Source organism: Gasterosteus aculeatus, chromosome 1 (genome assembly GCF_964276395.1).
Source record: "Gasterosteus aculeatus chromosome 1, fGasAcu3.hap1.1, whole genome shotgun sequence".
In the NCBI taxonomy this organism is placed as follows: domain Eukaryota; kingdom Metazoa; phylum Chordata; class Actinopteri; order Perciformes; family Gasterosteidae; genus Gasterosteus; species Gasterosteus aculeatus.
In genome coordinates this window covers 15280071-15304894 of record NC_135688.1, presented here as the reverse complement: position 1 = coordinate 15304894, position 24824 = coordinate 15280071, and the positions used below count along the sequence as shown (strand labels likewise).

At 44.3% G+C, this 24824-nt stretch overlaps 2 protein-coding genes and 1 non-coding gene across 4 annotated transcripts; 2 read left to right on the top strand and 1 right to left on the bottom strand.

Annotated features, from left to right (window-relative positions):
* Positions 1–5241: 5241 nt before the first annotated feature.
* Positions 5242–7963, top strand: lpar6a (lysophosphatidic acid receptor 6a). The gene has a single exon (XM_078102978.1). The coding sequence runs from the start codon at positions 6295–6297 to the stop codon at positions 7396–7398; it is 1104 nt and encodes a 367-aa protein (XP_077959104.1). The 5' UTR covers positions 5242–6294; the 3' UTR covers positions 7399–7963.
* A 10373-nt stretch (positions 7964–18336) lies between these two features.
* Positions 18337–22695, bottom strand: nek3 (NIMA related kinase 3). 2 transcript variants are annotated; one of them, XM_040182804.2, is made up of 13 exons: positions 22402–22695; positions 21993–22086; positions 21806–21903; positions 21624–21707; positions 21308–21375; positions 21108–21194; positions 20290–20344; positions 19927–20127; positions 19583–19697; positions 19344–19490; positions 19125–19247; positions 18909–19026; positions 18337–18696 (listed from the first exon to the last, which is right to left on the bottom strand). In XM_040182804.2, exons 1-13 carry the CDS (start codon positions 22516–22518, stop codon positions 18630–18632), a joined length of 1374 nt encoding a protein of 457 aa, XP_040038738.2. In that variant the 5' UTR covers positions 22519–22695; the 3' UTR covers positions 18337–18629. The 2 variants fall into 2 exon arrangements, with proteins under 2 accessions (XP_040038738.2, XP_040038746.2); XM_040182812.2 differs by having other exon boundaries at positions 19344–19487; positions 22402–22681.
* A 350-nt stretch (positions 22696–23045) lies between these two features.
* trnak-uuu (transfer RNA lysine (anticodon UUU)) lies at positions 23046–23118 on the top strand. Its single transcript has one exon. It is a non-coding gene; the product is annotated as a tRNA-Lys (tRNA).
* The last annotated feature ends 1706 nt before the right edge of the window (positions 23119–24824 follow it).

Here is a 24824-nt window from a genome sequence, read left to right as displayed (position 1 = left end):
CTAAATTTGAAAGTTGAATTGCATTGATAAGATGACAAGTACATAACTTCATTCTACATAACTCAAAATGAGCAAGGAACAGGGATTACGAAAACACACTTTAAGGATAATTAACAACAAAACAAATATGCCCCACAGTAATAGCCCACTCAACTTGGCTGAACACCGTCACGATCTGAGGGACGTGTGTGTTGCAAACGAAGGGTCTGCACGCTCTGCCAGAGCTTGTGTGCCCACTGGTTGTACACGCGACACTTTACAGCGACAGCTGGATGGGTGTCCCGTGTGCCCACCAGCCCCTACCGGGATATCCTTCTCACAACTCGTTAGCTAGCTAACTGTTTTGTTATAAACCATCGCGAAAAAGTCTAGAAGAAAAATACTGAGGAGCGGGAAATGTTCTATTCGACGTGAAAAATACAAAATGTCCTTTCACCTCTGCTTTAGCTGATGACCATGTACGCAAGGATTTAGTTTTTTTTTTTTCTTTTTTACTGTCTCGACAAAAACAAAAAATGATAAGCTTCATCACATGATGAGCCCTAACAGACAGCATGTTTGGAGATATCGTGATGAAAGCCAGAACAGCAGCCCACGGACGATAATTCAGTTATTCCGTTCCAGCTAATGGCTACTCCCAAAACAAATCATGTTAGATTCATGTGCACGTGGCTTCAAAGGTAACGCCCAGTCTGACAAATTTTCTCTACATTTGCCAGAATCCCCCCCCCTCCTGACAACTACTGGTCGGTTTGGAAATGGGGCCTTTTAAGAGTATAATGTGCGGAATTGGGCTGTCAGTCATGTTAATATTGTTTTTATGTGGATAAAGCCTCAGACTAAACATATGTACATTGTCACCCAAAATGACTCAATGTAGCTGACACACAAGTTCAACTGTTTTTAGAAGGAAATGACGAACTGCACTAAGCTGCCAACAGTACCTGGCCGTCTGCCACATACAAGCCCTCGACACTCTCTCACCCAGTAAGGCCGAGATCCTCCTTGTGGCAGTGGCAAGTGGGTGGCATCAAACTTGAGAGCCCCACCCCCTACACGGAACCCGCCGGTCCAAACCTAAAATTAGCCTCTGTAATAAGAAGACGGGGGCTCACGTGTCTCAAATAAAATTAAATAAAATTAAATATTTACAGCAGCTGACCTGTCGTACAAATAACAGTTGTTTCTGGGAAAAATTGGCTCCTCCCACCCAGCGTGCCGTCGTGACGCCGACTGATTTACTGGCGATTGCCGCTGCCTGCCACAAAGTTGCCACCCACTTGCCACTGCCACAAAGAGGATCTCGCTGTCACTCCTCTCACCCACACACTCACTCTGACTGAGTGAATTCCAGTAATTTATGAATTAGTTTGATCTCAAAGTCCTTTGGTTTTCCTAAAAGATGTATATTTGAAGATGTATACTCTAATGAATTGAAAAAGTGTTGCAAATAGTTGCAATTAGATCCGCATTCAAAGTTCTACTTCAGTAGAAGTTGAGAATCAACTTCGGTTTCTTTCTTTGGGTCAAATGTCTGTTGACAGGAAGTTGTTGGGTTGATGGAGATCTGTTAAATGGTGTGAACGCGTGGGTTTGCTGTGTGGTTCGCTCTTTTACTCACCTTGTGTATTTGTAGATTGTGATAACACATCTCCATTTCTGGCTGCCATAGTGTGTTAGTTTCCAGTTTCATGTTCCAGTTTCTGTGAAATCTATAATCAAACATTAGCTGACTAGTCTGTGCCTCCTAAATACCTCTCTGAATTGCTGCGTAGGTTAGTTTACCCTTGATCCCAAATTGACATCAGAAGTCCAACAGTTTACCTCTCGTAGGTCGAGATCACGCAGCAAAACATGTAAATGTAGACGGATGAAGATGAAACCATCTAATTGCATGCACCAATACGGTTGGTCCCGCTCTATTAACAAAGCACTTGGCTTACTGGGAGAAATGTGAATGCAGCCCTAAAACGAGTTAGTTTAGTACAGTTTTGTTGTTGGTTTTGGCACTACAGATACTGTTGTGTAAAAGAAAAAAAAAAAACTTTAATGGAGGGGAGTTTTGTGGGTGGGTGTGGAGTATTTGTTTTACAAAACAGTCAAAAGCTTTCAGTTGATAAGCCAGTCGTGAAGCACCAGCAGGACACGCTTTTCAAATGTCAAGACAATAAATTCCATCGACGGTGCCACCGGACAGTTATTTTTATAAGAGAAGAGAAAGACAATAAAGTAAGAATTCGCCCTAACATGGAAGGCTTTATTTAATGTATTAAAACTCACGCTGATTGAGCTTCTCTTTTGTCTCTTTTCAATCTCTTTGGCAATTCATATTTTCCTTTTATTTATTCTTTATGATGAAAGATGTCTCAGAGTTCTGTACTGCACTCGGAACACTTCCTTGGGCTCAGCAGTTCTGCTGGTTTGTGTTCGCTTCCCTTGTCATTTGTTTATTTCTTTACGCCAGCACAACATTCGTGCGGCCTCTGTTTCCAAGGTGAACGCGGATGGAATGAACCCAAAAGCCCATTGAGTCGCAGGGAAGTGGTCCAAGGTCCAGAATGTATTCCGGCCAAGTTAGACATTTGTTCAGCAGTTTTCATTTGGTTCGCTCATTTTTGGTGTTTTAGATCTTCTTCAAGAGGTGGGATTAAGTACTTGTTTTGAAAGTCACAAAGGAGTGTTGAGTCTTAAATCTCCTCAATCCCAAAGTTGATTCCAAAGTTAAACCTACTTGGGGTTTAGAGTGCTGAACGAGCCCTTATGCGTCATCAAATTTAATGAGGTTTTACAATGTAATTGTAGGAGCCATTTTTGTAGGTCAGGGCTGCCCACACTTTTCCGGCTCGCGAGCTACTTTTCAACTAACTTTGGAATGAAATTTAATGCGTCCGTTAATAAGCAAGGGTCGCCAAATGGCATTCGTTTCGGTAGACCGCGCATGCGTGACGTCATACACGTCACGCATTTTTTTTTATTGATGGCACGCGATCGACTGGTACTGTCTTCGAGATCGACTGCTCAATCAACGTATTGGGCCCTGCCCCAGGTAGTGGGAGGTTGTGTTTCAGTTAGGCCGCGAGGTCAATATAATCAGGTGGATTACCTGGCACAGGTGTTGGTGTTTGTGGGACGTTAAATATTTTTTTTGGACCGTGGAACGTGAGCGAGACAGAGTGAACGTGACACGGCGAATGAACAACATAAAAGACAATTAAAGACAAGTGGAGATGTCTCAAGGAGTATTTAAACGCGTCAAAAAAGTTGAGTTGCCATTAGAGTGAAGTAAAAACAAGTAACCACTAGACATCTGTTTTAAATGACTAATTTGACATTTTGGGAAGTGCGGGCATCCCCCTTTCTAGCTGAGAGTTGACTCCACCCTCATGTAAGTATGTAACGCCACCGGCCGAATGGCTCGTATCAAAGGGACGCGTTCGCTGCAGGTTTACCGCCTTATTAGCACATTTCAGCCCACAGCTCTGGTCTGCGGCCCTGTTCAACCAGCTGTATTGTTCTCCTGGACCAAAACATGCCCCGAGCTCCCGTCCAGGGAAACCCGTTAGCTGAGTGGAGTTTGTCTGGTCCGTCTGTGAAACTAAGAGTTTGTGTCAATTCAAGAAGTTTAACATTATGGTTCAGTCTTTTGTTGGATCGCTTACCTTTTTGTTATGAAGTAATTTTCCAGGTGCATTCTTTTAAAATACGTTTTGAGGTCATCACCAAACGTGTGTCCTGTGTCTCACTACGCTTCTGTCCGTCTCTGATCGTGACACACAACAATATTACGTCACCTGCCCTCTTTCTTGTACCCTTGTAAGCCTTGAGTCTCGGCCTTGGGGGTGCCAGGCCGTTTCCTGGCATTGTGAGAAATGCAACAGTCGAGGGATTTCAGGCACATGTTTTTGTTTAGCAGCCACATGCTTGCATGTGAAGAGCTTGTTTTTATGTGTTGAATAGAACTGTTTTGCAAGTGAAAGACAATAGTACAGGTTTGTTCTATTTTTCTCGGACATTTCACTCGGCCCTTGATGGTGTTTGTTTTGTGGTAGAGTGACAAAGAGAGGCACAGTGGCCATAAAACCCCCACTGACTCTTTGGTCCTGTGCGAGATATTTTTGAATCAGTGGAGAAATATTATTGTATTCAATAACAATCTGCAGGCTAAGCTTCCCTATGTTTGCGTGGTTTTACAAAGGGGGAATTTGTTGGAGATTCAAATGTTTTAGCTGAGAGGAAAACCCAATTAGGAAGCATAGATAGATGGAACAATTTACAACACGTAAGGCAGCACAACCTATCACAAAGCTCCGAGCACTTTTATGTGTTCTGAGACTAATTATTGATAAACTTCACATTCCTGCCTGCTAAGCTACTTCGCTCAGAACAAAGGCCTCAATGTTTTTACTGACTACCAAGTGGGGAGTTTCTACAGGAGAACTTGAATGCTATTTTGCAACGCTGATAAAGAGAAAGCTGTGCATATGGGCTGACCTGAGCGACTGAAAAGCCAATGAATAGATAAAGCTTTCTGTTATATGTCCCCTGCATAATGTAACAGTGCTTCTCTGGCAGAGCTGCTGCCCACACACGCTGTCAAACACAACCAGGGGACGGTTCAATCCTGGCGCTACGCCCATCGGACTCGGGGAGGCCGTCACCTCCACCAATTACAGGGTTTTAGTGAGCTTTTACTGAACTTTTGACTTCCTGACTATGCTGACAGCAAACCCACACGTTCACAAAACCAATCAAGCGTAATTCAATTGTCTTCACTTTCTTGACGTTTCTGTGGTGGAAGAGGCTTTATGTAAAAGTGAACTAACCTAACCACCCTAGCCTAACCACTCTATAGAAATACTCCACTCACAACAATTGTTTCTCACAGCTTTATATTATTAGTATTTTATTATTGCAATTGTATTATCCATCCATGGATGTATAAGCAGCATTTTATAATGCATCTAGTGGAAATATAGCTCCTTTTAATTTAGATGTAATTAGGATAATTTAATAATATAGATAATATAACAAAGTAGTCTTCAAAGTAATTAAGGAACTAGGAATAATAATATAATAATAGTTATAAAGTAGTATTTGAGTACCACGAATGCTCTGGGAGATTTGTGCATAACAGTAAAAGAGCAAATTATATTAATGTTAAACTCAGTTTGGATATCACATGTAATATTGTTTATTAAAAGGTTATTTTTAGCATATGCCCTACAATAGTTAAAAACGTTTTTTGGGGGTAAATATTCATTTCATTTTCTATTTATGTATCAATAAGTTTGTTTATAGCGACGGTATTACAGCAAATGATGAGTATTTACAAACCATTGATGAATTCCCTCACCATGTGGTTGATTCCTACTCCAATTGTAGAGCAGACAAAGGAGTAGGAGGAGTCCAGTGGGAGGGCTTACCAAGGCTGCTCTCCCTCCCGAAGTACAAAAGCTACTTGTGATACTGCCACAAAGTAGAAGAAGCGTGTGTGTCTGAGTGTGATGCGTGCGAAGCTAAAGCTGCGAGCTGGGTGAGAGAGACAAACCGGAGGAAAGAGACTGAGAAGTAGACCCAGAGTGACGCAGTCAGTAAAGAAGAGAAGGAACTAGGAGGGAAACAGTGAGACGCTCACATTGTGGCACATTCAAAGCACCAGAGCTCCTTTGCATAAGGCTGGTAGTTTGTGGTGAGGACCCTGTGGGCGCTGGAAAGCCAACAATAACTCTTCAGCTTTCGAGAAGGACGAAAACACAGGACCTGAGTTTTGACAAAGAGAAAGGATTTTGCCATGTGGACATCTCTACGGGACCTGAATGTGGATTTGCTATCATTTCTTCTCCGGACTCAGCCACTCGTGGGAATTAAGGACGTCTTGAGTGAAAAGGAGACGCAATTGATTGACTGACTAATCTGAGTAAGTGAAGCTCAGTCTACAACTTGTTGGCTGCCGTCTGCCCGGGAGACAGGACAGGGGGAGGGGAGGACGCTCCTGCCTGAATCTCTGTCTTTCAGGAGGGATCTTTTATAGGAGGTAACCCCAAAGATATCCACATCAAGATATGGACTCATGTTGACCATGTGCTACAATCCTCTCTAACATGGGCAGTTGTGTTGGAAGGAAACCTTTGTACCAATGGCCTGAATTATCAGAGGACCCATGAGTGTCCTGGTGTAGGACGGTTCTGTGCTTTACTCTCCATTCATGGTGAATTCATTGTGCAGGCTAGCCCTTCCGTTACATGGCTCTTATATAACAGACACCCCTCGTCCCTCCACTCTTTGTCTCTCAGAATGTACAACGGTACCCTCCCTCCCAACAACTCTTACCAGCCCTCGGCTGAAAAGGACTTGTCGAACAGCTCCGACTGCATCAAGAACGACGGCTTCAAATACCCGCTGTACAGCACTGTCTTCAGCATTGTGTTTGTGGTGGGACTGCTCACCAACGTCGTGGCCATTTACATATTCACCTGCACCCTGAAGCTGAGGAACGAGACAACGACCTACATGATGAACTTGGTCGTGTCTGACCTGCTGTTTGTCTTCACGCTGCCTCTGAGGGTCTTCTACTTCATCAACGGGAACTGGCCTTTCGGGAGCACGCTGTGCAAGGTCTCCGTCTCGCTCTTCTACACCAACATGTATGGCAGCATACTCTTTCTCACCTGCATCAGCGTGGATCGCTTCCTAGCCATCGTGTACCCCTTTCGCTCCAGGGCACTCCGGACCAAGCGCAACGCCAAGATAGTGTGCGTTGCCGTGTGGGTGTTGGTGCTGTCCGGGAGTCTTCCCACGGGGTTCCTGTTGGAGACCACCTCGCCCAACAACAACAAGACCAACGCCGCCATTTTCTGCTTCGAGAACTTCTCCTCCAAACAGTGGAAAGCTCACCTGTCCAAGGTGGTGATATTCATAGAGACGGTTGGCTTCGTCATCCCGCTTCTACTCAACGTGTGTTGCTCCATCATGGTGCTGCACACTCTGCGTCGCCCCAGGACGGTCGGCCGTGGGGGGAAGCTGAACAAGAAAAAGATCCTGCGCATGATAATTGTGCACCTCTTCATTTTTTGCTTCTGCTTCATCCCCTACAACGTAAACTTGGTTTTCTACGCTTTGGTCCGCACTAAAACTTTAGAAGGCTGCTTTGTGGAGTCGGTGGTCCGGACGATCTACCCGATAGCCCTCTGCATCGCTGTGTCCAACTGCTGCTTTGATCCCATTGTTTACTATTTCACCTCTGAGACCATCCAGAACTCCATCAAGAGGAAGTCTCAGGGGAACCGTTCGATTGACGTCAAGTTCTCAGAGGCGCTGCAGTCGGAAACCACCTCAAACCTTCAGTGCAGCTTGAGACATCTCAAAGCTAAAGTCTTCCACAATGAGTCATCAGTGTGATGGCGGGGGTTGCTATCCACAACACGAAAGGTATTAAATTCATTGTTCCTTAGAGAAATGAACCTTCTTGAAATAATTGCCTTTTGGAACATCTGCTAAGGAGGTATTATCTCTTATCTCAGGGCAAAGGTTTGGACTTGACAGCCTCAGCTCTGCAGTATTATCTGTGTATTGCCTATTACTACTCATTTCCATTTTCATGTGGAGCATTTCGTAGTTGTGTTCAGCACAATTCTCTGCCTCGAGAGGCCTGGGGTTCATGAACAGACATGAACAATAATGTTGCTACATGTGCCTGTATATTTGTACATTTCTGTGGTAAATTGTGGTGCTAACTTTAGATTAGCATCTATTAAATTAACATAACGACATACCAAGATATAAATTGAACAGGGCTTCTTTTATTTTAAATTGCGAAGAAATAGGTCAGAGAAGTGATTTTTTTGTTCTGCGCAGGATTTCCTTATTGCCTATGTCTATTCTTACTGACAATTAAATGCACTGATAGAGATTTCTACTTACTGCACTCAGCAATGAATAAAAGTCATGTCCTGTTTAAAACAAACAACTGCATTTGAAAGCTTTTGTCATTTAAAAGAAGAATATGCTTGACACTGAATTAGGAATGATTTTAAATGTTGAACTAGACTAAAATGACATGTCTGTACGGGAATCACGGTTGTGTTGGTGTGAGCTCTCTCTTAGGGCCCCTGCACCACTGGGGTGTCCGTGCAGGTTGCATCATGTTTGTGCCGCATGCAAATTAGTTGGAACATAAGTGGAAGTAGAAAGTTGGATGGAGTAAGTCTTCCTCAAGCTGGTGGTGGGCAGCTTCCTGTTTGGCAACAAGTGGTGGAAGGAGAGGAAGTGTTTATCAATGGCAACTTATATAAGCAAACTAATCACATTACAAAAATTCAATCAATTTGTACGGGGATGTGAACAGGATAAATGTACGACTGTATGCCATTATGATGTCTTCTTAAACACAGTGAAGGGATCAGTTGAAGGTAGATAGGATTGCAAGCAGTTCAGTGTATTTTATGTTTAACTCAACCTAGAAAAGAATTCCATTTCATCATCCGGAAATATTTTGTTTTCCTCCTCCACAAGGACAAGGGTTTTAAATGTCGTCTCAGAAGAGGCTGGTCTTTACATCATCAGTGAATTAAGATACAACAGTCATGCGGCCTAACTTGAAGAAATAAGTGCTGACAGCCTTTTGAAAACAAATATCCAATTTAAATGAAATTTAGTTTTCTCTTTGCAGTTTGATTGAAAAAGAACATACATATGACACATTCTTCAAATTCTTCTACAAATGTACAAGCGATGTGGAATCAGTGAGGATACGGCACAGTGTGACTGCGTTACTGACGTAGCCTGGAGGTCAACTTTATTCATACCCCACCTACAACTTGTCCTGGAGCCATGTGGGGAGCTCCAGGACGGGGGTCAATGACCCGGTCTGTTATGAAAACAGTACGATTTGACTCGGAGGCGGGTTCACGTCATCATCAGCACAGGAGGCCTTCCTTGTGTGAGTAGCTGCCACTTGGCCACATGCGTGTACCGAGCATCTTGAACCAGAACTTGTTCCCCACTAATCATTTCAAGAGGATGTTTGTGTTCACTGAGCAAGAATGAGTCGGGCCCTGTGTGTTAAGCGCATTCCACTGTTATCTGACCACATGGCTGCTGTCATCTGGGCCAAAGGTCAGGGCAGAGAGGGCAACAACAAGAAATCCCAGTTTAAATGCAGTTCATATTTGTATGTAAATTGTTTTTCTAAACTACGCAGAGACGGAAAATACAGTTCTTGCTAAATATGCTACTCAACACATTTACTCAGGAAATGATCACTGACTGATGCAACTGCAAAACTTGTTGCGAAAAGTGTTCCAACTTTATAATGTCACTTCAAGTGTGGAGGACACAATCTTGTCTATACTCTGATATCTTGTGGTAGTATAAGCTCTCCGTGTCGGGGATCGGACCCCCCTCGCGTGAGCCCTGCATACACAACAGTTATCTAATCAGCCTGACCTCTTCCCCAGCGGGCTGCAGGGTGAGAAAACACAGACGAGTGTCATCGCGTACACTCTGTTTTGAATTTCTCTGGTAATTCCAGATGGGAGCCCTCATCAAAGCCTTCCCGTGCACTACGAGAGGGGCCGGGGATCTGGGAAATATTATTGAGTGAGCGATGTGAAGAAAATATGAAACTTTTGTAAACATTTATACTATAAGATACGACATTCAGAGAAGGGTTGACATGCAATAGTTGAATGTGCTTAATAAGATCACATTTTTCTGCCTGTATGAATCCATCACACAGAAAAGCAATCTGTTTAAAGTAACGAAAACAGCGTTTTTGACCTCCGCAAGGGTCAGCACAGTCAGTGTCTTCCTCCACGTCTTTCTTTTCCCCCAGTTGGTAAACGCAGCATGTTCTCTCCAATGAACCTAATAGCTTCTTTGAAGTTTTCTCAGTCCCGACTGACTGCAGATCCTCTGGTGTGTTCAGAACTCGTGTCAGGAGTAATCTCCAACTGGGGCCTTAACGGGGACCTCTGAGTATGACGTGAGATCGGGGTGAGGTCCTCGTCCTCAGATTCACTCCACAGCTCCAGATCACATGACAAGGGCAGCGCATGTCCAACTAAACGGATCTGGGGTGAAAGGGGGGGCCCTTCCGGGGGGGCCCTCCCCAAAGGATAATCAGCCATGTTGCCAGCCTGGCACGCAGGATGAATTTAAGAGGAGATGGTTGTTATTAGCCTGATACGGCCATGTGCCCATTTAACATTTTCCAACAATTACTTAAGAATTACTTTCCTCATCTCTGGTATTTACAATCCCACCTTGGGTTGGGGGTAAACAGGTATAATTATTACTCTGGAAAGGTTTGTCACCCTCTGGGGGGGGGCAATTTCAGGCTGTTTGCTCGCAGCCTGGGAAAAAGAGACGGCAATTAAAGCGCACAATGAGGGAGACGGAACATTGCACTAAGTAAACATTTATCAGGATGTGGATGGACAAAAAAAGAACGAAGTTGCTTGTCTTGGTGGTGCACAACAGCGCAAGTTATTCTAAAATCAGAGGCAGCACTGAGCCAATAACCATTGGTGGAATGAGCTCAGTGCCGGCAAAGGAAAGGAGGTGCACCAGACAGTCCCATGCAATCTTCCTTAAACCTCCCCGCCGCCTCGCACCATAAACACGCCTTGTCAATCCCCGGGGGAGTTAACCGACCAGATCAGCTGCTTGTCGCATAACATCTAAGGAATGAAACCAGAGGCGCCGGCAGACTGTTGATGAAGCGCTTCGTTCGTTTTAGGTGCCACGCTGTTTGCAAACCAGTTTATCTCCTGAACGGGAAAGCCCGTGCTTGCCTCATGTGCATTTCAGCAATGCAGAAAGGAAATCAAATTAGGATATTTCAACTGATTTTCACAAAGGGTGTGTGCACAAAGCCCGTTATTGTTCTCGCATTCATTGACCGGATGAGTCTCTACCTTAAGGGAAGGATTAAGAGCCTGTTTGGGCCACGTGTGACACAGGAAGCTAAGAGAGCTGACAGAATATGGTTCTTCTAAAAAAAAAAAAAATGTAATTCTCCATAATATGCTCAAGATTTTGACATAGAGCAAGCTGTTTCACTTGACAACCTTTGTTGTTGTTGTTTTTTTCGCCATCCCACGTCCTAATACATTTTTACTTAATGCAATGTTCTGTCTCCCTCATCGTGTGTATTTATTGTCTTCCCTGTGGCTTTTTGATTTTAAGCAACAACGTATTAGGCAGATTTTGTGGTCAGCCTTCCTAGGTAATTATACCATGAGAGTATATGAGCTGTTTAGTTTCAAACTAAACGGCTGTCTGCTCTTCCTACAAGTCCCAGCTTGATCCGTCACTTTATGGGAATATGTGTCAGCATTTTCGAAGAAATCCATCGTGTGAATCCTGCTGGGAGATTCCCACTGTAGCGCTCAATCTTTATTTTCCTGGAAACACAAGGGTGTCCCTACTCCTGCAATCTAAAGACACAGCGGCACACATATAATTATGTCCTTGTTTTGATTAAAGTGTTTTAGCCTGACTAAATGTAGTATCAGTTGGTCAGAGGAAGAACAAAAAGCTCATTATTAGGTGTGTTCTGCTTGATGGGACAAGTTGGGCTCTCCCTAAATAAGAGTCCTTCCTCTGGGAACTCCTGTGGATTTGAACAATGTCTGGCCATCTAATGTGGACACATTAATCCCCCTGAACAGCTACAGCTTCTAACCAAAGACGACAGCTCACCGATTCAACTGACAGTCTCATGAGAGAAACTAGATTTGAATGTTGTAAACCTGCTTGGAGACATCGGAAAACTGCTACATGTAACAGCAATAGGAATATATTTAAGAAACATTTTCATTGTGTTTAAAGCAATATTGTCCAGCAACATTTCTATGATTCGGAGTGTAGTGGATCACATTAGCAGGTTCATTTACTTTGGGACTAATTTAGAGGACCACACTGTCCCAAGTTCTAAAAGATACTTATCTTATACCTATAGATAGATACCTATATCTTGTAAATAGATACCTATATCTTTTTATTAGCCAACGGCTGTTCTCGGCTCTGAGAAAGGCCGAGTCCTTATCAGTATGTTCACTGTACTATGGACAGTGTACAATAAATACCTCAATGTGAAACTGAACTGTTGAGTCGACACACTGCAGCTGATCAGCACAACACAACAAAGCAGGAACAGTTACAAATCGTAATGAAGCCTCAAGGGCTCCACTGAGCACCTGGCAGGATTAGTGGAGCCTGCTCATGCTAATGCTACATTACAGACACAAAAACAATTGCCCGTAGCACACCCCACAGCACAAACACACATAAAAGCTGACGCTTACAGGTCAGCCTTGAGGTCAACACGTTCCCCCATGAGGAATTTCAACAACCCTCACCAAACTTTCCCATAGCAGAATTCTTCAAGTCATCTTCAACCACAGAGATTCGCTCTTTAATCCCTCAATGAGGTGACGCCCTCGTGTTCTCCAAAGCGCTGCTGTCTGGAAGTCACGGCGCTCTCTCAGACCTCATTGTGGGATTCCCCGTTTTTTTAAAACAGGGATTTATCTCCCTCCAAAGGACATTGCTGGGTTTTTACTCACTGACAAGGGTTAACCCAAATGCGGTGCACTGACACGGAGGTTAAATGATGTGCGTAGGCTACGGTTGCACGAGGGTAGAATGTAGGCATGCAAACCTGAAACATAAACCCCTGGGGAACTACCCGAATCAAGCTTGAAGCCTGAACCTCTACCACAAGAGTCGCGATAAGGATCTGAGGAGCGGTTGACAAACGTGGGGTTCGCATACAGCGGGCTGAAGATGGGTAGGAGGGCCGACTGGGGTTAGTGGTTACGGCTGATTGCAGACGGAGTTGTGTGACAAGCAGAGGAGCAAGGAGAGGCGGGAGGGCCACGCCCACCCATGCCGAATTAGGGGAAAAACATCCGACTGCTGCGTAGGCCACGGCCACAACGGGTTTGTTTCTCCTCAAATTCAACTTCTTCAACTCTTTTGAAGCACGCTTCTGAGAGTGCACCTAAATAATTGACAGTGTGGTCACAGAGTAGGAAGGACACGGCTCATTGATAGCCCCAAGGTTATCTGCAGTGCTCCAAAAAACACACGCACACAATTAGTTCCAGGCAGATAAGACCACGGTGATTCCCGCGAGGTAGCATCAAGCCAGAGACGAATGTGCTATTTAATCATCACATCATTTATGTTTTTTTTTCATTTACACCACATTTAGCAAAAAACACTTGACTTTACTTATTACTATGAACTGTTTTAAGGGTTTTCCCCAACGTTAAATAATTTCTCCTCATTCTCTTGAGGTTGAGTGATGGATTACACAACTTTTAAGATTCAATAACCTGTGAAGGGATTTCCACATGAAAAGAGCTGACGGTGATGCCTAACCAGACCAAACTATTGAAAATATCTGAAACATTGTCAGCGTCAAATAACCCAAAACAGTTCTCTCCCTGTACGCTCATCCGTGTGTGACACTTTTCCAGTCATGTAAATACGTGTATTCAGAAAGTCCAAGTGGCAGTTTGACTCATCGTGTGACCCCCGTTTGAACTTGTACTGTACTTAGAGAACTTGTGCAAACGTTGAATAACAAGCAGCTTGGCGTTTGGGCTCTTTGCCGTGAATGTGTTCGTCGGGGGTGTCAAAACCACAATGCAGTGCTGATTCACACAGGATACAAACACAGATTAAAGCTGCGAGCAGCGTTGGACGGGTCCTCGCAACTCCGCACGTCGGGGCACAGGCCGGACGGCTAGATAAGCAGCCAAGAACTCCCGCGGCCGTCGGACAAAGCATCCAAGAGTCAGTTGTCGTTAACCGCGTGGAGCGACGCAAATGTCAAAGATTACCAAACCTCTTAAATCTCATTCACCAGCCTTAGAATCAATTTCAGATGGTATTTAAAAAGGAAACAACCAATAGCTACGTGATAATTCCATTTCAGGTTCATAGTGCACATCCCCAAGGTGTCAATCAGGGATAACCAGAACTTTCTGATGTACCGTTCCAAAATGAAAGCCTCTCAAAATACAACATGAGAGACAATTTCCTCACAATTGGACAATTCTCCATCACAAGACTACTTTTGGTCAATTGAACGTTAGAATTAAAAGGGAACTATCAATAGTTACATAATCATTTCACTTCAGACGGATAGTACACAACCCCAAGGTGTCACTCGGTGATAACCAGGACATTCTGATGTACCATTCTCGAAATTAAAGCCTCTCGCAATGCCACCTTCGTTTTTTACTGGATACTAGGAAATTTGACTTTCGGTTACCATGTAGGTGGTGCTATGACATGATTCAACTTTACATCTCTTCAGGCCCAGAGTGTCATCAAACATATGTAAATTGGAAAGAATCCGATGATGTCCGGTTTAGTTGTTCTTGGCGAAGCATCAACTTTGCCGATGCACCATCTCGCCACCGATTATCGGATTCTTATAATATTCACAGTGAAGCCTTATTATGGTCTTAACTTTCTGCTAAGAAATTTTGAAAGGGATCAGATTAACCTTTGAGGAGCATAACATGTGAGGAGCAGGGTGTAAAAAAAACATTCAACTTCCTGTTTTCCCTAGGTGGCGCTATGTCTATGGTTAAAAATGATCTCATGGATGTCTACAGGCTGAGAAGTTCATGCTATATGAGAAATATGGAGCAGATTAGATAAAGTATGGTCGAGTTAAAACAACTTCAATTTTCATGCCGAATGGTGGTTTTTCAAAAATGCAATCGAACATAGCGTTTTTCACCAAATTAAAAATGGCAGAAAATTTAATTAGGCACATTTGCATACCATGATTGACTTCTGGCCGACCATGATTTGACTACTTCGCAGAGCATGTCCAAGAGCACATGTGTGCCAAATTTCAAGTCAATCAGGCATTGGGGGAAAAAGCTGGCCTAGTGTGGCCCTATAGGGGGCGCTATAGGGACATTTCTTCATACTCAAATGCGAAACCCCCAAATTATCAAATTTTTCACCAGTTCTGATATGCATGCCAAATTTAACAACTTTTTGAATATGACAAAGGCCTCAAAAAGGGAAAATTCCTTAGAGAAAATAATAATAATTCCATAAAATACAATGCGAGGACCCTAATTAAGATTTTCAATGTATGCATGGCGGAAGCCAAGTGTCACATGGTTCATCTTCTGATCAGTGTGTAGATCAGTGAAGTGTAAAGTATTCAAATTCAATTTGTACTCATCAAAAAAAAAGAGGAAAGATTAGGCTAAAACTTTTCACCACGAGTAAATCTACCTTTTACATAATAAAATATTTGGAGTTTCAGAAAACTGCCTGTGGGCTACACAAGTGGAAGCCTTTAAAGACTACTAATGAGCTATTATTGGATGAGAGGAAGGATGGCAAAGGGACAGGCCAAGCAGAGGCTGCCTTAAAGTCGGACCAGCCCATCGGGAGTCACCAGGCGAGCCCCAAACAATAGCAGCGCCTCTCAAAGTGCAAATGGTCCGATAACCTCTGCAGAGGCCGCACTGTCTCACTTTGTGTAACACAGGATCCAAATTTAACTGTTCCCGACCTTTTTATACGAGCGGCTGATGAATTGCGGAGCTACACAAAAAAAAAAGACCCTGCGTGTCCATTGTGCATGCAGACTCTGGCAGGAGACAATGGCGGGTCACTGCAGAGGGCTTGAAATAATCATAACAATGACAGCTCCCATATTTATAGTTGTAAAGAGACCTAAACTGAACTGAACTGCAGCGCCTAAGTGCTTTGTTATTAACAGGAAGAGCGGCTCCCTGTGAAGAATAAACAGCACTTCTCTTTACTGGGTAAATCGTGGTGGCGTGTTTCATAGTTTCCCCCTCAGTGAGGTCATGTCTAATGAAAAAGTTAAATACAGTACTGAAACCAGTGTAGCTGAAAGCACAAATACAATACATACAACAACAACAACCCCCCCAAAAACACGCGGAAATGGGAACACAGAGAAGGAATTTGTTCAAAAATGCCTTCCTAAGCACCAGTAGCCAGACCGAGGGCACTGGGTCATCTTGCATCTGCAGCGCTCTTCCTGTGTGAAAATGGGGAGGGGTCACGGGGGGGATAGAATCAGGCACCGTAACAGAAAGGGAACAGAGTGTTGCACATTGACGACGATCAAAAAGAGATGCAAGAACCGGCAAAAACGAAAAGGTCTTCTCTGCATCATTTCATAAGAGGGCAAGCTACTTGATTGGATGCCCTCAGGTCACCAGGATGGAGACAATCAATGAAGCTCTTCAGATTAGATGTCTAAGAGCTCGGTGCAGAGAGTCCACCTCACTGTAGCTCTCAGTCAATATGTGTGATACAGGATGTGGGCATAAGTAACACTCCATTGTGAGGTAAGCCGAACAGAGAAAGTTAGTCAGGAAATGCTTGCAGGGCCCTCGGTCGCACGGAAAGGAGTCACTCGTTAGCTGCTCTGCTGGCACGCATGTTCAAAACTAGATCGTTGTGGCATTTTCGTGTGCTCACAAACAAAAACACTGCGGCACGTTCTGACGCTCGTCAGTGCAAAGCGTTTGACCATCAAACTGATGCGACAACCCAGCTGCTGACACTCAGGTCCGGAGTGGTGCACACAGGAGCAATTCATTCAAAGAGAAATTCTCCTTTTTTACCCAATTCTAGCCAACGAGATGCAGTAGACACGACTTCACATCCTTCCTGCAAGAGGAAAAAGCCCCTGTTCAGCTGCTTGTTTGGCTACATATTTTCACTAGTGCAACTTCAGAAAATAACCCTAACCTAATAATTAAAGGGGTGGACATTAATAAATCAAAATCATTTGTTGGGACAGTTAGAGAGGTGCGTTTCTCAGTTTTCTCTGGTGTTGCTTTATATAATCCATTCTAATTGTCACAACAGCAAAACAGTGTGAGATCCTGTTGTTTTTTAGACTCAGTAGTGTTGAAAGGCCAAAGAAAGAAAATTGAAATAAAGCACAAAGAAAGATACCAACCACATACAGCACATTGTGCTGTTGCCTACTTGCATACTCTGAGGCCTCAGTTATTATGATACTCAATTAAATGACTTATTGCAGTTTATAACAGAAAAGCTTTAAGAAACATCAGCATGTTTGCTTTTGTAATTCTCCATACATTTCTCAACGCTTTAGATTCTGTGAAGATATCACTTATAGTACACTTTTGAGTTTAGTTTAGTTCCAATTTCAGTCTCAAGAAGTAGTATAGTAGTGAGAGGATAAAAAAAACTTCCCATAAAACCCGAATGCAGACATAAAGTTCAAGGTGAAACTCCTCCGCATACATTAGAATGCTGACCAGACGAAGTCATGCTGGTGTTGTGACTCGTACGGCACTTTATCTGCATCCTTGCTAAACATGGACATTTTTGGAGGTACAATGGAAAATGAAGTAAGAATAAAAAAAAGAGGGCAGGGGGCTGGGGGAGAGGGGTGGGGGGTGGGATTTAGTGCGTTTTCAAGATAAGGGGCGAGCTGTGGCCCCAGGCTTCCTCAATAAAACACATCGTGGGCAGATATGTGGAAAAAGACAGCGGAGTCCTCTCGACAGCCAATCAGAGGCCTCGGCCACTGGAGGAACTTTGGCAGCATGATAATCCATCCCTGGTGTGACTGTTAATGGTGAATCAGCACCATTATGGTTCAGTTGCCTCAAGGGTCTGAACTATATCTGTATCCTGCCAAGCCCAAACTGTCACGGGCGAAACCTGTTTTTTTTATTTTACCAACTTGTCTGCTCTCACTCCACATTGCTGAGCTCCTAATTGGGCAAAACAAAGACCCCAACAGCTTCCACTGGTTCCCTTTTATTAGCTGTGTTTATGCTCTTTAGAAGGTGCTAATTGCTAAGAACTTAGTAGGATGAGCACTCCCAAAATTGAGCTGACTATATCTGATTCTTAATATCAAAAATGAACTGACTCTCGCTCCCGACCAACGCCCACGGTTCACATCAGTGATTTCACCTCCACCTAGTGGTTTACAAATATGCGGTCATTCTCCTCCGTGTCTGGACCATTGTTTGGGTTGTTTGTGTCTCGTCGAGGGGTAACAGACAAAGGATACTAATGACTGGGCATGTTTGGCGTACTTATCAAATTGCGCAGGAAATAGATATCAAAAGGCGAGGGCGGGCTCAGAGTGGCGTGACCCCGTGGAGACCCCGCTGCTCTGAGTAATACTTCCTGCTTCCCTGACAAAGGCAACCAAGAAGCTTCCAGACAGCCTCAAATCTCCTGGGAATGTTATTGTTGGTAACCAGACCAGTACGCGGCAGATCAAATGGGAGGCAGAGAGCGCACACACACACACACAACACATTTTTATCTCAAACATCTTTATGTAAGAAAGGTTCTTACGATAACAATATCCAACTCACATTGTGGTGTTTTGTTGGATTGGGTTCACACGGATCTGTGCAAAGTCTCACTGTGAGCTCCACTGTTTTTTGGTTTTGTTTTATAAACTTGGATAGAAAGATGCTATCGTAGTTGGTCCTCATTTACTGCATCGAGACGTGGTCTCAAATACACAATGTGAACTTTACGCCATTTAGTGTGTTGAGGGAATGTAAACAACTTTTGATTGTGCAGGCTCAGGACAAAACGAGGCTTTAGTGTTCCGAAAACATTTTCTCAACTTCCTCCATCCAGTCGCACGCAGAGTCCTCTTCAAAGTCTCTGTGAAGCGAGGAGAACCGATACATTTGAACTCTGTTATCATAATAGAGATCGTACAAAAAAAGAAACGATGCATTCCATGCATTCAAACAGAGATTTACACCCCCACAATCCACCCGCCCTTTATGCATTCACATTTAAAGAGCATTTCAGTAACGAGTATTAGGATAGAATGAAACCGGACGGATGATTAAGGAGTTAAGGGGACTCACGTGTCCTCGTCGTCGGAGCGCGGCTGCAGTCGCTCCTCGTCCTCGGCCACATTGGGCTCACCGCCGTCCGTGTCGTCCCCCCGCGGCTGGGAGAGGGGTCCCACCAGGGGGTCGGCGACTGCAAAAAGAGAAGCCCGAGAGGACTGTCTATAGTCTAACGAGAGGGGAAATGACTTCGACGAAAACCAAATACCACGTATTGAGACGTCATCAGACCTCCTGAGTGTATCAAAAAGGTGCTGGAGGCTCTGCTGAGCCGGGCCTTCTCCAGCAGAGCCAGAAGCCTCTCGGGAGGATCCTTTTCCCATCGTCTCCTCGGCCTGCTGCCCTCCGGCTCCTCTGACGCACCCGGGAAAAAAACAGGGACACAGCTGATTACACTCTGGTGCTGTACGTCCTCCTGCGCGGTTGGACGTTGCTGCAACTGTCCTGTACCTGGCTGGTCGGTGGATGGCTCGCTGTCGGACGAGGCGAGGCTGGCATCGGCCAACATCTGGCGCGCGGTGTCCGACGGCTCAGCCGCCCACCGCTTTCGGGGAACCGGCCTTCTGCTTTCGCAGCGGGCTTCGGCGAACTCCTCTGCTGAAGTAAAAGGTCTCTTAACTGAATGTAAAAACAAACATAACATCATTTTCTTTTTTGTTGTTGTTGTTGACAGCACTGCTCAACTCTACCTTCACATGTTGACATTTCTATTAAACTCTTCTCTCCAAGGAGACCAGCCACGTTCTTCCCCTCCTCCCTGTTCCACCGACCTGTGCGCCTCCCCTGCTCCTGCGTCTCCAGCGCCTGTGCGAGATTCAAAGCGCTGCAGTAAATCGCGACACACAGCGTGACGCCAAGACGTGGCCATCTGCGCCAACAGCGAGGGCCACGTTCCCCCCGGGGAAAGTTGTGCAAGGGCTTGACGTCTCCACGTTGACACCACGGCGTGTCGGGCTGATGCACGAGCGGCCGTGAAGGAAATCCCCCTCGGGTTGAAATGTCTGCGGCGAGTGTGTGTTGGCTGCGCCCGTACCTGGGGGGGCAGGTGCGCACGCAGGAGTCTGGAAACGCGGTGGGAGGTCAGGATGCTGTGCAGGGACGGCCTGTCTTTTGGGTTCGTCTTAAACATCTGCTTGAGCAAATACTGCAGCTCGTAGGGAAGGCGACCGGGGAGGGGAGGGTACGCACCCCGACACACCTTAAGGATCAGGCTCCTCCAGCTGGACGCCTGGAACTGGACACGCAAAGAGGGAGGGGTGAGGCTTCGCGGCCCGCCATCATTCTACAACAGTGCTTTGTGATATCTGGCTGTGATCTGAGAGGGGGCAGCCGGAACATCGCACACAAAGTTTCATTGACGATATTTGGAGCGGCGAGAAGGAGAAAGGGGAAGTACCGGGTGTCGCAGGGTGCAGAGCTCGTAGAGAACGCAGCCCAGAGACCACACATCACTGCAGGACACACAAACACAGAGAGGGTTATTCATCCACTCCAGACATTAGTCACGTACAGGCAGGGGGAAAAAGAGAAGCCGCATGATGAGACGCATCATGGCTTTGGACACACACTCTCATTCAAGTGCGTCTCCAAGCGTGTGGCTGCTGCTGTACGCGGATGGATCGTCAATCCGGAAAGGAAAGTCTTAGCGAACATGGAAATTGAGGAGAGATCATGACAATTTCTTTCTTTTGCCGTTTTTGAAATACTCTCCTGACCTTTGATAGCTGGATTTTTGGAAATGGTTCGTGCTCGTAATTATGCAGTAATAATGTACATATAATGTACATATTGTGATTAGACATTCTAATGTTTGTATCCTGCTCCTCTTTACCTCATGTCTGTTACTTGCAAGGCTAAATTTCCCTCGTGGGAAATAATATTGGAAATATTCTGCACTGATGCTCAGAAACGTAAATGATGTGCACATTCTGCAGAAATCTCATAATTCATAGACTAGTGTGCCTAATATTCCTCATAGACCACCGTTAGCCCGGATGGTGTCTTGTATGTATATGGACCCCTGTACCACATTTTACTAAATATATTTATTCATTAGATTTTCTTTGGTTCTATAAATGGGGGGGGGGGGGGGGTTGGGTTACCCAATTAATACTCTCTGTTGCAATGACCCATTTTCCTTAAATTGGCATTGATCCAAGTGATTAAGGTTAAATGTATTTTATATTTAAAAGTAAGACGAACTTGGTAAAATACCTCTTATTGTTGTATGGTTTGTTGTCCCAGATTTCCGGAGCCACATAATACGGTGTCCCAACATATGTATGTGCGTATGCCTTCGAGCTGCAACATAATAATAAAAGAAAATGATCACATCACAAATGCAGCAGCAGCAGCAAATTGAGCATTGATGTAAAAAAGAAAACATTCAAATTGTGGCTGTTCTCTTCCTGTACCTGTTCAGAATACACGCCGAACCAAAGTCCCCAAGCTTGATTGTCCCATTATCTGTCAGGAAAATGTTCTGGGTACGGAAATGAAAAAGAAGTGATGACTAGACGCGAGGACAAAACAAGAGCAGCCACAATGATGATATTAAGCACGTGGCAGGTGATGTTGTCATCTTAGCTCCATCAGCAATTTCATCATTGTTCGATTTACTCCACACCTCTCACACTGATGAGATTAGATGAACTTCCTGTTCAGACACGCAACGGAAAGTATCGACATGTACAATCGCTATAAACTACGATGTCTGCAGACTACTGCTACCTTGGACTTCAGATCTCTGTGCAAAACCCGCTTGTCGTGGATGTGCACCGCGGCAGCACACATTTGAGCAAACCACCTCAAGATCTGGAAACGAAAGATAACAATAAATAAAACACAAACTACATGTGGTTCCATGTGAAACATAAACACGGTGGGAATAGTCGGATGAGGTCGAGGCTTACATCTTCAACGCGGAACTGCGTCGTTTTTTGTTGCCGGATCCTCTGGAGCAGATCTCCTGCACTGCAGTACTCCATAACAATACACAGGAGGTCGTCAGCTGAACAAACACAATCACAATGTCTGCGCTGCAGTCCAAAACCACAATAACTGTATGTCTTGTTATCAGAGAGTTATCTTTGTGATTACCTTCGAATGCCTCCCTGAAGGCCACGATATGAGGATGTTTCATTCTTGACAGCAGGATGGCTTCTCTCCGCGAATTCTCCAATTTGGAGGGATTCTATAAAAATGCAAATACAATCATGGATGCATTCTCTATTGAACAAAACAATCAGTCTCCACGTCTCGGTGCTAGGCCGCAATCTGGTAGTGTACCCGACCCCGGGGACACAACAGTCTGGAATGAGGGGGTCTGCAAGCAGGATGGTTTTACACGCTGGTGCAAATCCAACATCTCCTTGCGCGTAAAACACTGTTTATAACTAGAATGTTTTTGTTGTTGTTGTTTTTTTTATAACAAAGGCTTGATGCGTTTGGGGGGGTTCCGTTTGAGTTACAATTATTTCGCAGTAGTTATATGCGTGTCTGAAAATACCTTCGGCAGCTGGACCTCCTTGACCACATACTTCTCCTGAGTGCTTTTGCAGCGGACTAACAAAGCCCGACCAAAAGACCCCTCGCCGATGACTTTCTGGAGTGAGTATCTCTCCATAACAACCACCGGGAGACGAATTACATCTAGTCTAGCTAGAAAGAGCCGATGGAGGCAAGAAGGTTGTCTTGTTCTGGGCTCGCACAACAAAATCTTCCCGACTCGTGCCGTTTGCTTAGCCGCTACTTCCTTATTATCAAATGACGTGTGTAATATTCACATGCGCTGCGCAGCTCCGCCGCTAGATGGCGGAGGAGTATAGTCTCTGCATCCTGCACAGCATGTGACGTATTTGTAATTAAAATGTCGTTATTACAATTAGTCTGAATTTTTTGATATTATCACATTGTGGTGAGCTTGTTTCAACTGCGTCGGGAATGTTTTATTCGTTTCCTCTTGTATTATATATATACTATGTCATCTGTTTTCCAACCTATCGCTCTACACCATTGTGTCCACATTTAGCTCCAATGTAAATGTTGCTTTCCGACGTTGCATAGTTTGCTCCTCCATCGACGATTAACTTATTCAAAAACTACAGTGCGTTTTTTCTATTTTTATCTTTATTGCTACATCTTGCAGTCAGAGCCCGGATAGCTCAGTCGGTAGAGCATCAGACTTTTAATCTGAGGGTCCAGGGTTCAAGTCCCTGTTCGGGCGGACATCTTTTCGACTTTTCTACAAACTACAGAGTTAATATGCACATGTTTACAGACGTTTACACAATGTCAAGATCTTTCAGAAAAATCTTTACTTCTGACAAAGCAATGAATAGAGACCATAACATGGAACGCTCTTTTTACACAAATGTAAAGTGTAAGTCAAACGTTTTGTAGGTCAGGGGCTGAAAACACACAGAAAACTGGCATGCAGCAGAATTCCCCAAACATCTTGATCAAACATCAAAAACCAGACGCGTTTAATAGCCCACCGATTTCACAGTGGGTCCAAATGTCTGATATTCGCTCGTCACCTCCAGCATTTCTCAAGCAATTGCTCGTCCGCCAGAGAGATGTAAAGGCAATAATGAGGTGAATATTGTGCGCGGTTCAAGAGTTTGTCTGCAGTTCCTTGATTACGTTGTTTACTATAAACAGCCTTGTTGGAGCTGAAAAAAGTGAAAAAAGTTCCAATCCAATTTAATCGCAATCCCTTCACGGACCGCCGGGGGCCAGAATCGATCCCTTTGACGCGCGGCGTGAGGCGCAGTGATTTAGATCCACATCTTCTATCGCAGTCTGACTTACATCACACTCCATGACAGACAGACAGGCAGACAGACAGGCAGACAGACCAGCGCGCAATGTTATGCGAATCGCTGTGTCTTTGAAGAGTGGCGAAAAGCCCACAGTCTGATCCGCAGAATAAGAGAAAGGCAACACTGAAGCTTGAGCCACCACTGCTTTAATTAACGATCTTTTGAGCTTTTTCTCACAGATGGACGATTTCTTTCCTTTCAGACGAGACACTGTTGGTATTATATAATACACAAGCACTCTCAAGCATAGGATAACTGCCACCTCCAGCTGGTGATTTCCAGAAGTGAGTCATAGTCATAATAAATCGTGACTTTACTATACTTAAAAAAAACCACTTATAAAACCACTTACTTTTTTCCTTATAGAGAAAAACAATACATGTGCACATGTATGTGTTCCTATGCAAAGATCCATTCAAATTGTTTGAATAAAACCTTTTTTAAATGTATATCCACTGATCACAATTCCTATACTCATCAAGTGGTCATGTAACATTTTCCAGGAGTCCTATTCAGGTTCTTTTAGAGACCTGTGAGGTATTTTTGATAGATTTACCACAGCACCATAACACGTGTGGTAAATTACCACAGAACATGTGCTACATTCCTCTGATAGATGTCCCCAAATTCCACACAAGTCTCTGAGTACCACAGAAAGACGAAAATGCCCCAGGAACACAAAGCAAGCACCAGAGGAAGCCCCCTCAGACCACGGGCTACTTTCAAAGCAGAACCCACTGGGGAGGTTTTGTTATGGGTTCCACACCAACTATATTTAGTGCTTTAAACGCCATGCTCTGTTATTAAGTGTTATTTACTAAAGTAGCATGCAGCGGTGTTTTTCACTGCACACACAAACAACAAAGGCTGGGCGGTGATTTTCATTTGCTGTCTTAGTTAAATAGGTCTCTAATTTCTGAATAGGTATATCTTAGTTAAATAGCTGTCTGACTCCTGCATATATCAGTTGTCTTAAAGTAACTTGACAAAACAGCGTTTCACAGTTCGGTCTATGTTTACTTGGGATTAAGCGATCCGAGGCTGGATTCTTACACATGAAGCTGCATATTTACCCGTGGCCAGAGAGCTGTTTGTGACTGATAAAATG

Excerpts from the sequence above, each read along its gene's own strand:
- nek3 (XM_040182804.2), bottom strand. The coding sequence starts at position 22,518 with ATGGAGAGATACTCACTCCAGAAAGTCATCGGCGAGGGGTCTTTTGGT. Across the intron at positions 19,698-19,926 it reads GTGCGCACCTGCCCCCCCAG|GCGCTGGAGACGCAGGAGCA; the intron begins GTACGGGCGCAG and ends AATCTCGCACAG. Across the intron at positions 18,697-18,908 it reads CGCTCCGACGACGAGGACAC|AGACTTTGAAGAGGACTCTG; the intron begins GTGAGTCCCCTT and ends CTCGCTTCACAG.
- lpar6a (XM_078102978.1), top strand. The coding sequence starts at position 6,295 with ATGTACAACGGTACCCTCCCTCCCAACAACTCTTACCAGCCCTCGGCT.